Source organism: Manacus candei, unplaced genomic scaffold, assembly GCF_025592945.1.
Source record: "Manacus candei isolate 608988 ecotype Guabito, Panama unplaced genomic scaffold, ASM2559294v1 h1tg000023l, whole genome shotgun sequence".
Lineage (NCBI taxonomy): Eukaryota > Metazoa > Chordata > Aves > Passeriformes > Pipridae > Manacus > Manacus candei.
In genome coordinates, this window is record NW_026138071.1 from 18,691,602 (window position 1) to 18,705,926 (window position 14,325).

The 14,325-nt window shown below is 36.5% G+C and overlaps 1 protein-coding gene across 2 annotated transcripts in view; it reads right to left on the bottom strand.

The window, feature by feature from the left end:
* Window positions 1–14,325, bottom strand: part of FAM117B (family with sequence similarity 117 member B) — a 28,974-nt gene that overhangs the window by 10,068 nt on the left and 4,581 nt on the right. Inside the window, exons 2-5 of one of the 2 annotated variants that reach the window (XM_051786866.1) lie at window positions 10,684–10,835; window positions 6,521–6,613; window positions 5,983–6,096; window positions 286–429 (exon numbers count right to left, since the gene is read on the bottom strand). In XM_051786866.1, the coding sequence (XP_051642826.1) occupies window positions 286–429; window positions 5,983–6,096; window positions 6,521–6,613; window positions 10,684–10,835 (503 nt within the window). The remainder of the gene's footprint in view (window positions 1–285; window positions 430–5,982; window positions 6,097–6,520; window positions 6,614–10,683; window positions 10,836–14,325) is intronic. The other variant, XM_051786867.1, reaches the window with a different exon arrangement.

A 14,325-nucleotide genomic window follows, 5' to 3' on the forward strand; every position in this document is an offset into this window, starting at 1 on the left:
CAAAAAAGAGTTACTACAAAAACTCTTGAAACAGACTTTTTGTCTTTCTCCCTGTTTAACTGAGATCACTTATTAAGAGGAAAAGGTTCAGAATTCAAGCTTTAACACTTTGCTTCCTTTTGCTTTCCAAGAGACTTTTCAACTAAACTTAATAAAAAAAGAATATATATAAATAAAATTAATTCCAGACAAATTTAATTCGAGAACTGTGCAAAATAAAGCTTATGACTTATAAACCTCAAAGCAAAACCAAAATAATTATACAGAGTAATGGTAGATACATACAATGAGCTGTTCCTCCTTGTCTCCCGTCTCCTTAATTATTATCTCAATCTCCTGATTCAGTCCTTCTACACTGTTTCGGAATCGTGATCCTGTTGATTTGGTAATAGGTATCACAGGAACGAGAGCACTCTTTGGAATGGGAGCCTGAAGAACCAGAGACAATGAGAATGTTTTGCAAATAAATCTACATTTATTTCTACTCAAAAGTGACCCTTGGAATAGAACACATCTACACCTTGGTATCAGATGTACTTGAAACTATAGCGACTGTGTTAAAATGGATGCCTTAAATGAAGACAGACATCCTGAATTTTGTTTAAAATCTGATTTATAGCAGGAAAAGCTATATAACCTAGTCTCAAAATTCCCCTCAGTATGGTCTGTCTCCAGCTTGACATTACTGTTAAATTTTCACTTGTAAAGCAAACATTTAAATGTAAGTAATTTTGAAGTCTTTACAATACTTTTACATTTCTCCTGAAGTGAGCTATACCATGAAGTCACATCGTTCACTATTAGATTTACCATTTGTACCTTCATTGAAATTATATTTTAATGGAAGTCTGTGGCCACACACACTGATAGGACACATGAAAATTATTGCACAAATGCAAGATGCCACTATGCTAGAAATTAAGTCTAACATATTAACTATATTAAGCCAGAATAAAGGTTGACAAAACAACTTCAGAAGACTTCCACAGAGAGAATAAAATCCCAAACCCAAGTGTTGATACCTTGTTGCATCAGAATGAAGATCACCACTTTAAAAATCCAGTGTTTCAAAGCATGCATGAAAACTCCATTCTCAGCAAACATGATACTGAAGTTTCCCAAAACCCCCTTTGGTACACCACAACCTCTCAATATTTTCCAGTCTCTCCATTAGCATCCTCCCTCCTGTTAAAAAAATCACGCTACCTGAATATGAGAATATTCTGCCCTCCTTAAGCAGGGCTGTACTACAGATAATGGAATGCTTCCTGCAAACATTTAGTTCAACTCAAAAGACTTGCACAAGCAAGCACAAAAGTTTCTATTCAGGAAATGCTTGTCACTCTGTTTGTCAACAAAAACTGACATAATAGCTGAACTTGTAAAGACTTTCAAAAGTCTTGCCTGAAGAAGAAACAGAGAAAACCAAAACCACAGGAAAAGAGCACAAAAAAGTCTGAGAAAACAACCCTGCTAATTCCAAGCAAGGCCTAGGATCAACAATCCAGTAAACACAGGTCAATATACAGTTATAATACAGGTATATCAGCATAAGCTTAGGCACTAAAAACTGTTTATGCACCCAGTTATTCAATATACACATTCTTAAGACAAACTGAATTGTGAAAAAGTAGAAGGCAAGTACGCTTTAAGATTTCAACCACCATTAGCAAAACGTGCGAGTTCTCCATCTTTTAAATATGATTGCCCACCACAAAAATTCTTTGAGCTCTTCAAATAGTAGCATGATTCTAAGCAGAAAAGCACAAGTTCCTCCATTAGAGTTCAATAAAGTTCAATACAGCATGTTTCACTTCCAAGAAAAATAATACTCTGTACACGAGCAAGGATGATTTGCTAGCCCAGAGTGCCAGAGGGCGGGAAGGGAAGGAGGTGTTGTGACATGGGTGGAACAATCAGCCTCAAAACAAGAAACTTGTTATTAGAAATATTGCCCTCACAGAGGACTGCATGGAGCTGGGCCCTGACATGCAGGAATTGACTACCAACCTTGGGCTACTCACCTGCACATTTGTGAATGCACACAATGAGGCAAGGTGCAAACACAGGGTAATAATTACAGCATTCACATAATAACATACTGTCAGGGAGTTTTGCTGCAGGACAGTTAAGAGTCCTTACAGGTATGGCATAAACTCATGAGATATGAAATAGGGGTGATGACCAATCTAAATTGTTCACAGGCATTTCAGGAAAAATGCTCCAAGATCTTCCAGTTTTTCAACAAGCAACAAAACTTGAAACAGAATGCAAAGATGCCTTTAGGTGTTAACATCAAACCTTCTCAAGGCTGAATGGATCATGGTAATTCCACTCTAAAAAAGAAATGCTCTACCTCTGTAAGGTGACACCAAAAAAAAGCAAACCCCAAACACTGCAAACTGCATGCAGTTGGTCTTGATGTTAGTGGTTGCTTAGGGTCAATCAATTGGTAAGACATTAAGGACACATGCTTCTCAGCAAACTGAAAGGAAGAGGGGGCTTGATGGTTCATAGTGTCAAGTAGCAATGTAACATCAGTCAAGTGCACTGAGGAAAAAAAGATTATTTTGGAAAAACTAACCCATTTATTCTTTCATCTAGCTTCAGCTCTGGCCTCAATTCTACTTTCTCCACTACACCAACATTGAGAATAAAGAAAAATCATGGTGGTTTGACTCCTGTTTACAGATTTAGTACCACACAATTAATTCTAAGCGTTCTCAGAAGCAACTTGAGATCACCTGAGGAGGCTATGACCTTTCTGCAAGCCCCTCTTCCTGCTAAGAGAGGCAGAATGGAACATTTCAGGCATAATGTAAAAAACACACAAAAAAAACCCCATTCAATTACTCTACAAATAAATGTAGTCAGCAGATCAGACTTGATCAAGGTCCTCACCAACTATTTCCTAATTCTGAGTAGATGGACAGGAACAGCTAACTAGCTTATTCTATAGGGATTGTGTGGATTTTTTTCTCACACAAAAATCGTATTAGAAAGAAGCACAACTAAACAGAGGCTTAGTTGGCAAGACCCAGTAAAAATTTTTGTTAAATTCAAGAATTCTGACTAAGTTTAAGTAGGGAAGTAGGGAAGAAAAGAGGATATAAATTCACTAAAATTTCTTATTTTAATTTTAATAGAAGAGTACACCGTTTTCCAAATGTTAAACAGTGTTTACTTAGTCTCTGTGAAGGAACTACTGAGGCAATTTCCTAACACTTTTTTTCACCTTGTCAGGAATCCAACTCTTTGAGTTCAAAAATCTTTGTATGACTCTTTAGAGTCAACAAACACAAGTTTCCTTCAAGCTAGGAATGTAAAAAAAAAATAAATTCTAAGTATTCTCATCACTAAATGCTAGTTTCCACATAGTCCTTCCCACAAATCCTGAAGGAACTGAGCTGCTGCCAGAAATTCTAGTTTAGTGGTTCCCAAAAGAGGAATGAGAAAATCTAAGAACTTTGCCCTTGATGCCTACAGTTACAGATTCTCACTCTGACTTAGAAAACAGCCATTGAATGCCATTAATCTAAACCCTTCACTTACTCTTTTTGAGTCCTTCTGTAACTTGCCCCCCTTGCAAGTAGCTCAACACAGCAGGCACGAAATTTACCAAGAAAAACAACGTTTTGTTTTCTATCACAATCCTGGAAAAGCTGCTTTGCCTCAGTTTATATTTTATAGTTTGTTTCACAAGACCAAAAACTAATTATCCATTGTGTAATATTTTTTTCACATACTCTAAAATTTGGCAGAATGCAAATGCATCCACACAAGAAGCAAAATAATAAAATAATTATGACCAAAAAAATGTTAGGTACATAATTTGCACGTAGGTTATTTTTCAGAGTAACAGCATCACTGTTCATTTTGAAAATTAAAACCCACTAAGATTATCAATGCTAAAGTGACAATAGCTTAGCATTCAGAAACCCACAGGTTTGCAGAATGCCAAGAAAACCTGACAGACTGCATGAGATTCTCCAGGTACTAAAGAACCTATACCAAAATTTCCACAGGGTACCTTTTGGTTAAAATGCCTCAAATGTCCTCAAGTTCTACAAATTTGGATAAAACACCTGCATCAAGTATGTTGATCTGACTTTTTTTTTTCTTTTTTGAACCAACAGTTTGAGACACGTTTTGTGTGTTGATTTTCATAAACTTTTTCAAAAACCCCTAGAAAGGGATTGGGTCATTTATTTGTCTTCCTTTATTCATCATTTCAGACTGTTCTGACTTTAGCTACAGCAGTCACCATGATCAGCAGCACACTACACTGCACCCACACTGCAGTAAAGCAGACCAAGATGTAGGGATCTGTACAACACAGCCTGTTTCAAATCCAATCTGTTCTTCTACTACACAAAAGAGGAGGAAATAGTTTCTGTCTCAAGATTTAAGGAGTTTGAAGAAGTAATTCGTAAATTGTTATGTCAAAAAACGTAATTCTAAAAAAATCCTAAATACTTCTAATAGGACAGAATTCAAACTGATTTCAAAAGGCACTTAAATCCTGAAAATTTGTGACTCCTAATTAAGTGACCTACAGCAGGGCTAAGAAGTTAGGGTCTGAGACAAAAGATGCTAATGATTTTTTATACAAAGTAGGAGTTAAGAAGAACAGAGCAGAAGAAATTAAAAAAGCTGTTCCATTTTATTTCCAGTCTTGAAAGACAAATAGATTCACTCAGACACCTGACTTTTATCTGGGAAAGAACTTGGCTGCTTAGGACTGAATGCATGGTTCTCCCTTCTATTTCTTATTTCATCCTTTATCAGAGTGGATAAGTATCTGGACACATGCTGATGCCACAACTTCCCTCTGTGGCCTAAATTAATTCCAGAAGGATGGAACGACAGAGACAACACAGTTTTTATTAACTGGTGTCAAATTACGATATTTATTAGAACAATGCTAACAGCATATCAGGAGCAATTGGGAATATGATTAGATTTTCAGAGAAGCTTCAGAGATGAAGTACTTTCTCAATTCACAACACTGACAGTTTCATAGTTTCTTTCAACTACATTGCCTTGCAAGGCTATTGTTCTTTTCATAACTGTTAAAAAATTGTGTGTATCAAATATACATTCACAAGATCAGTAGGGAGAGGAAAAAAGTTTTCTTCTGAAAAAATGTCCAAACTTTCCTATTGGTTTTCTTAAAGTTACTCAAGCAAAACACACTTGAAAAAGGATCTGTGTGTCTAAAAGTCTGTATTTAAAAGCCTGTTATCAATTGAGCTAAAAATATTACATCTCTGTCAACCTGACCTTATTAAAAGTCTTGAGATAAAACTGAAACTGCACACAGAACATGTGCTGGCCTAACCACTGCAATTTTTGAAGTGATTACTATTTCCAAGTCTCAAGGCACAATAAATGACAGGAAAAAGAAATAAAATCTTACAAAGCCTGAATGAAACCATGAAGTGTATAAACAAATAAATAATCCCATTGAATAGCCTTTTGTCAGGTAAGCTCTCTAAATATCGCAGTATTAGACAAGTGTTTGTCAAGACACAAAATGTGCTCAAAAAAGCCACATTTTATTTGAGTATACAGTTTTACCAGCAGTTTGCTCCATGCCATATTCTACATGCAAAGCTGTAATTGTTACAGCAATGCGTAATGAAAAAGATGATCTGTGGTTTTTGCTTAAACTTATCTGTCATCCTTTGTGGAGCCTGCAGAATGCATTTTAAAAATCTTGCTTTAAGGAAGGATTTAACTACCTGAAATTATTTGAAAGTGCGAGTTCAAAGCCAGTTCATCCAAGTAACAAAAAATCTGCAACTCCATTCACTCAAGGAAGTCAAAAGAAAGAGACCCATTTCATAGAATTCACCTATAGCTACAACACATTTAGCAGTCCATGGTATTTCTAAGTTCCCTTAGAGGCAAATCACAACCTTGAAAGGAGTTAAAATTAGTATTAGCTACCCAATATGGCCAAAAAGCACCCAGCCTTACCTGACTGTGGTTAATGGCAGCATGGTTGCCATGAAATGGAGACTGTCTCTCCTTATCACGGTGGTGCCGACTGCTGTGTTTGCTCCTCTGCAGTTGTTGACGCAATTTTGCAATCTAACGAAGGAAAAATTAGATTTCAATGAGTGTATTGTATAGTGTCATGAATCTGTTCCATCACTGACTTAAAATTCTTTACTACCACAATATTCCTAATTACTGCCAGCACTAAATCAGAGTCAAGATCTTGCACACCTAATATGTTAGTAACCAACACAACTGAAGCCCAGAAGGCACCTCTGGAGATTTAACGAAAGAACTTGAAATACATGAAGTTTGAAAGTCGTTTGGTCACTGCCATATTTTCTCCTTTGATGAAGAATGTCACCTGCATTGAACACTTTCTTTCCCAACTTCAGATTAAAATTTTTAATAGACCTGCATTACTGTATTAAATACTGCCTTCCTGAAAAATCACAGTATCAGTGCATACCACTAAAAAATTTAATCCAAAGTTATCTCAAGTAATGGCATTTCTGACCTCCTTGAGCTGTTCATTGCTGCCCCATGATGATGAACGTTTGTGTGAGCTTCTCTTCTTTTCTAAATATTCTTCAGCCCAGGCACTTTCTGTCTGTAGCAAGAAGATTACAGGATTAATTAAAAAAGAAAATTGCTGCTTTCTGTCAGAATATTTTGAGACAAATTAGAAAAGAGAACATTTAGGATTTGCTAGATTCAGAACTGAAAGTGAACAGCAGTCACCAACTAGAAACTTTTCTCACAGGTGAATTATGAAAAAGTAGAGTGAAACTATAGAAATAAAGACCCCAACAACTTTCAGACTTATTCTAATACAGGAATGTGCTAGTTTTCCTTCCAAATTATTGAGCATAAGGCAGTATTCACAGCCAGATGTACCACAAGCTGCTATACAGTTCTGAAGAACCCGTATGACAGTTCTGAACTGGTGAAGAGATGGTATATTTTATTTTTGACACACTAGCAAGGGTAGCTTGGTGTAAATGTTGTGAAAGCCTGCACCAGCACAGCTTCAAAATCATGTTCTTGCTCACAAGAATGAGAAAAAGGAAGACAAGGCATATGAGCACCACTAGGACTTCTGCAAAGCAGGAAATCAGTTTATTAATGTCTCAAAGGGTTCCAGGTTCATAGTTGTCTCAGGCCATGCAGAAAGCAACACAGATAATACTAAACTGGTATAGCTATCAGTGTTTAATAAAAAAAACTTGCAAACATACTGTGGTGAAAGACTTCTAAGAAATTCAAAGTATCATTAAGACAAGCTGCATTTAAGGTAAGAAATGCACAGGCATAATATGTGATAATACTGCATGCTTTATGGACAGTTTGTATTTCCACCTAACCACACCCAGAAATGTCTTCAAAAGCAGTGAACTGTGAAGGCTCTAAGATGGATAGTAAAATCTCTCAGGAACCTCTGTGCAGTCACAAGAAATATACCTAATGAAGCAAGGGGAAGGATATCTGGAAGAAGCTTACACACTCAAAGAGACAGCAAATTCCTTGAAATGCATTGTTGCCACAACTGTTGCAGTTCTTAGCATACAGTGGTGATCTAGCTAACCTCATTTTTAGGAGTCACTGATATCTCACTTTCTCATATGGAGAGGAACTTTGATTGCCTTAAATTCTTCACAGTGTGCAGTAGTTGTTCTTACATGTGAGACTAACAGCCTGCAGAAGCCACAAGTTGACCTTACTTACCCCATCTGCACTCAGATCACAGAAACTCACAAGTCCTCTATGGTATCAATCCCAATTTTGCAGGGGATATGGAGCTGTAACTCCAAATACATAGGTTGCAATCCCACCAGCTTCAGTTACAGATATAAGTTTCATATAAATGAAACCTCCACTATCAGTAGTTTTTAATCTTCATCATTCCAAATCAAAAACTAACTAGGACAAATCTGAATAATAAAGTTAGTAGGGTTGCTTTGAAATTCCTATTTCATAGCAAAATCAGAATCCATTACAACCTGTTTTTCCAGAAAAGCCCTCACTGATCTTCATCATAAAATAGAATAATTGATAACCCCCATTCCCAACCAAAGTACCAACCTTTGTCTAGTCAATTCTCAAATCAATCAGGAGTCTCACCCTATCCTCTAGCTCCTGGAACAGTAAGCTTTAACCACTAATTCTAGCTTTCCAACTTAGCACAACCATTACACTTTCCTATGGGAGTCTAATTAACACTCTAATCAGTCTTTGCCTTTAATTTATATTCCAGACTTTGACTCAAGATTCAAGACTTATTTAATAAATTAATATCTGATTCATTTTACAGCATTAGAAGTTGCTTTGATGCTCATCCTCAAAACAAATAGTTGGAAATCTTTTCAGAGTGGGTGTAGGTATAAGACACTAAATTACAGGAAACCTGTACATCAAGACAGAAATGTGGTACTATTTTAGCAAGTCTCCTCCTACTTATTCTCCATATTTTGTTTATAATACTATTATCAAGAAACACAGATGAGATGACCAGTAGGCAAAGTGGGATTTATATTTCTCTAGGTTCTTAATGTACCACTATTTGTTTATTAGTTGGTACCATTCACAACATCCTTCCCCCATTCTAGAATTACAAAGAGAAATTAGTTTAAGGCTCAATTTATTACAGATAGTAGAACACTTAAGAAAAAAAGTCTTAAGAGGCAAAAACTTTGCAAAGTGAATTATTTTTTAATAATTTAAAAAAAAAACACTAAGTAACTGTCTCCTTTTAACTTGTAAGCCAAACAGGTTTAATTCAAATGAAAAAAGACACAGGATTACCAACATCTGTTTTAGGAGCACTTAAAAGAATATGGACCGGTACAAATTCTAGCCATGTGTCATCCAACAAACATTCTTCATGTACATAATTCAGTCTAGTTTTATAGACAGGTTTCATAAAATGAAGGAGGAGTCTGATACCCAGTCTCTGCGTGACCTGGGATCTCTTACACAGTTCTCAGCCATGACCTAAGGGCATCTCCAGAAAGGCCTGCAAGCTGAAGTGTGCCACTAATTGCCATCTCTTCCCACTCTGCTTCCTGAATGACTCCACTCCCTATGCCATAACTCCACAGGATCAAGATGCCCTATTTACTCGACTTGAAAATCTTTTGTATCTTCATAGATCCAATTCATGTTCTCTAAACTCTTGAAATCCGAACACAAGCATTTCATGTCAGATTTTGTGAAATCTGAAATTACACACTGGAACCAGAAGATCTTACAAGTGAAACTTCACCCAAACATGACATCTTCAGAAAAGCTGAACAGTATAAATGGAGAGCCTATATTATCTCCAGAAACTATTGTTAATCACATTTTAAACTTGTCCTTAGCTCGAGTGGTTGCTCTCAGGCAAGAAGATTAAAAGCAATAGCATCTCATCACTGTCATATCAACAAAAGCTTTGGGCTTACAGATATATGTCTATATCCCTAAATTTTCTACTGGTTGGAGAAATTTTAAATTAGTAAGTACAAACAGATCATTCTACTTGTCTCAGAAATACACTACCATAAATCACCACTAAATGCACTCATTCTGCAGAAACACCTAGTGCCCTTTTAGTCATCCCATTAACCTTTTCAAATATATTTCCCCTTATATATCAAAGTCCCACTGCCACAGCAGTTAGATGGGTCAAAATGGGAAGGAAATGACAAAAGAAAAATGCAAACCAAAAATGACGATATATGGTAAATACAGAGATTATAAAAGCCCAGCCATGACACAGATTATATTGAAACTAAGATGAAGGAGATCTCTTGAACACAGCAAACACTTTGGCAGCAGTATAGAAATATAATTATTTTTAAAAAAGTATTATCCTAAGAAATCAAATATGAAAATATATTTCTAAGACACCCACACAGGTTTAGTTCTGCCCTTTAATGATGCCTTTTAATAGCTAAGCATGAACAGCCATTCCCTGTATATCACACACCTTCCTTCATCCTCCTCCTCTTACTTCAGTTTGCTTACCTCTTTCACCCCATCTTCTAACCATTTTTCCAATTCATTTTCCTGCACAGAAAACTTGTTCCTAGGCTGTCCTTTCTTCATCAGTTCCTATGTCCACCTTATCCACACAGGCATATTCCCCTACAAAGCACTTTTGTTCTCCACCAGGCTGCTCTTTGAAAGGTGGTCCTTTTCACAAAAGGCTCTGGACCTGGAGAAGGCCACACAGTAACACCACAGACTTCCTCTGCTCTACACCCTACATGTGTTGTTACACAGAACACCGAAACCTATGAGGCCACATTTTTGTTACTGTTACCAGAACTAGCAGGGCTTCAAACACAAGGATGTCCCACATGCTGTCAGGTCCTCTTCCAACTGCATTTTGCTTATGTTCTTTGGAATTAGTGGAGACCTGTTGTTGAAACCACATTCTAGCAACAGGGATTTAGAATCTGATATGTTTGCCTCTTTCTTTCACTCTAAAAGTTAGAGAAACCTACAGCCAGACTGCATCCACAGAAGGAGAAGTTAAATAAGTCACATACACAGTAGCAAAGGATTCCTGCAATTTGAAAGCGAATAAGAACTTGTGAGCAAGAAAAGTAAAGTGAATGTTTTCAAGGGAAAACATTTTTCTTACATTTAAATCCCATCTTCACATTTAAATTCTCCAAAGACAAAAATCTGTCCTACCTGTGTGGCTTTGTCTCTCATACATGGAGCAGCTTGTCCATGATTATCACGAGGCCACTGTCCAGCAAGGTATGGAGCAGCCAGTGTGTCCAGTGAGGAAGTCCGGCGAACAATACTGGAAGGGCTTGATGAAGGTGGTCTTGATTTGTCTGCTAGAACAAGGACACTTGATTACAAAGAAAGCAAGACAGAGCTTACTCATTTTAATAGTCTACAAGAAATCACATCAAATTGGAACCAGGATGTTATTAAGTATACAATAAGATACTTTTAATATGGAAATATAGTTTGCTTTGCCAGGCTCTATTCAGTTTAAAAAGGCTATGAAATCTGTTTGTACAGTTTCCTTAAAAACATCCTAATGCCACAAATGTTGCCTTAGTACTCACACACAACCATTCACTCCCCTAAAGGTAAAACTGTCATTGGATTCTTAAATAATGAAGGCCTAGAAGAAATAAAAATACCTAAGTTTCCTCATACATAAAGGTTAATGAAAAAAACTGTCGAACATTCTCAATTTAATGTCGAGGTTAGAATTCATCCCACTAGCCCTTTACCCTTTGCCTACTTTACTTCAAGGAACACTGTAAACTGGCATGTTTTATTAATCACTCAGTACATGATATATGGCACATGATACATGGTTCAACCCTTAGATCCAGAAGTCAACTTCGATAAGGTAATGATTTACTTTTTACAAGCTAATCGAGTCATCTTCTCCCTTTACATGCTATTTGGTAACTACATTCAGATTTGCCTGATGCTATATCTTCAGCAACACCTCATTCTTAGTGTTTACATTGGTATCCCTTTTCAGAACAAATTAGATGCTAATAAGAATCCTTACTAAAAAAGGTTAAATATAACAAACACAGAAATTAGCATGAGAAGGAAGAATACAAATAAAAATTTGTATCTATCCCATCTGTCAGTGATATCTTAAGTAAAGTGGTAGTAAAAGACTACACTGCAAGCTATTAAGAATAAAGACTGAAGAAAGGTTCCTCAAAACAGTAATTGAGGTTGTTAAATTTAAGAGACTGAGCAGCGGGAAAGACCCAGGGTTTAGAGATACATAAATGCTCTCATATTTGGAAATGTAAAATGCAAATAATGAGATCACAATGATCTAAGCTTACTATCAACTCATCTGCTCCCCACAGAATTATACTTGAAAGAACTGTGCATTAATCTTACCTATAATGAATACAGAGGCCTAAAATACATGGTTAGAACACAGCAAGCATGATTCAGAGACCAGATGGAAGCTTTAAAAGGGCACTGGAAAAACTCAGTCATATGTCCTCCCTGACTGTGCCTTAGGATGAATTCTGCACTAAAAGTATCAATAACATAGCAATTTGTATCATGCAGAAACTCATTTATGGGCAAAAGAAATTGTTCCTGATTAGTGTCTGACTGCTAGTCAGAAAATAAAATCACTGACATCAGAAGTCCAGAATTCAAATTATAAACTGTTGCAAACTACTAAAAATACATATGATAAATATTATTAAAACCTGGTAGGTATAGATTCTGGTGCTGTGGACAGCATCTATGTCTAGTGACATTCTACAATAAATATCTTCATGCAAATTTCACATTAGAAATGCACACATTAAAAATGTGGGAAATATGTCAATTCAACTACAAGGAAAAAATTATTAGCACTATAATCAGCCACATTCACACAAAGGAGTCAGGAAACCTCATCTGGTTTATTATTTCTACTAGTACCAACAATGATAAAACCTTACTACTGAGCTCACAGCAGATTTGCTCTCAGGGTACAGCAGCAAATCTGCTTTGGAGTTTGCACTTAAGACCCCTGTATCAAAGAATTTCCCTGACTACCACTACCACCACACTCACACTGAAGGGTCTGTTTGTAGCAGAAGATTTCAAACCAATTCCTTTTGTCTGTACTATGGGACAGTGTGGCATGCTAATGCAACGTGTCATTCCTTAAAAATTACACTCACTTCCAAAGTTATATCAAACATGTTATTTGTCTTAGAATTAGCTGCTGTACTCTCCCTGTTTTTCTTCTGAGTTATTCTTCCTCTTCAAGAAGCTTCTCTCTTTTTACTAAGAGGAAACAAAGGATGTGAAAAAAAATTATAAATCAGGAAGTGTATGTAGTCAGTCACATCATCTGCAAAGCTACTGCAGCAGACAGCTTCAGAACTGGAGAAGCAGAATCTATTGCCCTCTCCACCACAAAAAGAGAAAAAGCAGAAAGATTATTTTGCAGAACAAACAGAGAGAATGAAAACTGAGGAGCCTGTTTACTATTTAAGTCCAAGGGACTTGTTTCAAGGCACAAAGCCTATAAGTACTCTCTTTTCCTCTGAAATAAAAATTCTTTCGAGGAACTGTGTTTTTCAGATTACTTATATTTAGATGGGGAAGGATGTTTGGATATGTTTTTACTTACTTTTTCACCTTCATAACCTGTTTTAATACAAATTGGCAAAGTCTACTACACATTTCTTCTTGCTGTTTCAAAACGTTTCAATGGGAACATATACAATGTTTTCATTGCACTTTCCCCTGCAATACTTGAAGCAAGTGTTCAGCTGCTATTTTCCCTTGATGTGACCTACATAACAAGAGATCTGCCTCCATAGAGATAACAGTTACAACAGCTGTGGCTGATGAAAAACAATGGAGCTGTTTCATCAAATAGACGCTTCTTAAATATTAGATCTGTTTTAATTGGCCTGATTATCTCTTTAAACCAGTATTTGTGATAAATATCAACCCTCCTATCCATCAACCACTAGTATAAATCTATTTAGAAACAAAAGTATTTTTGCAATTTGGTCTCAAACAAAGCAAAGTAACAGAACAAAACATAAGCAGAACACACACAATACAGACCAATGAAGTGCATAATGCAGGCAGACAACAAGCAAGTTATCATGTCTTCACCAGTCATTATGTACCCCTGACCAACTGCAGCTGCTACAGGTGAACTGGTATGACACCTATCCCAGTGGGAAGTCAGGCAACTCAGAAGGCAATGTCAGCTAAGGCAGTCTAACAGCGTGACTAAAGAGCAAAATTAACCAATACAGATGCCCACCAACAACTAATTGAAAGGTAGGAAAGAGTGCACTGATTTTGGCAAGGTGTCAGCATACAAGTCCAGTTACAATTGATAAAGGAAATTACAGTGTAAGATCACAGACCTTTAAACCAGTTATTTCAGAGAGGAAAATTACTATATATAAAAGAAAGGAAGGGAAAAAAGAGAAAGGCCTTAAACATAACTAAGTCCGAAGAGATAAAACGCTCTGAAAATTCACCTTTCAGTTTTCCAGGAAAAGTTCAGAACTGTTGTCAGAATGACAAAATAATGATTACTGCTGAAGTGTAACTTCAAGATTGATCTTACCATCCTGTTGACCTCTTTCTACGCATTTGAAATTAAATTTTTGAGAAAGGAAAATAAAAACTCCCAAGAAACATCGTCTAACAGATATTGTGAGAAAACAAGCAGCAGAAAAGGGACACTGGAAAAGCATAAGACAGCACTGAACTCACAAAATTCCCTGACAAAGTTCCACTTGAAGTTTTTTTTATACAAGTGGGCTATCCAAAGAAATGAGGAGGAGTGAGACTCATCTAGCTTCT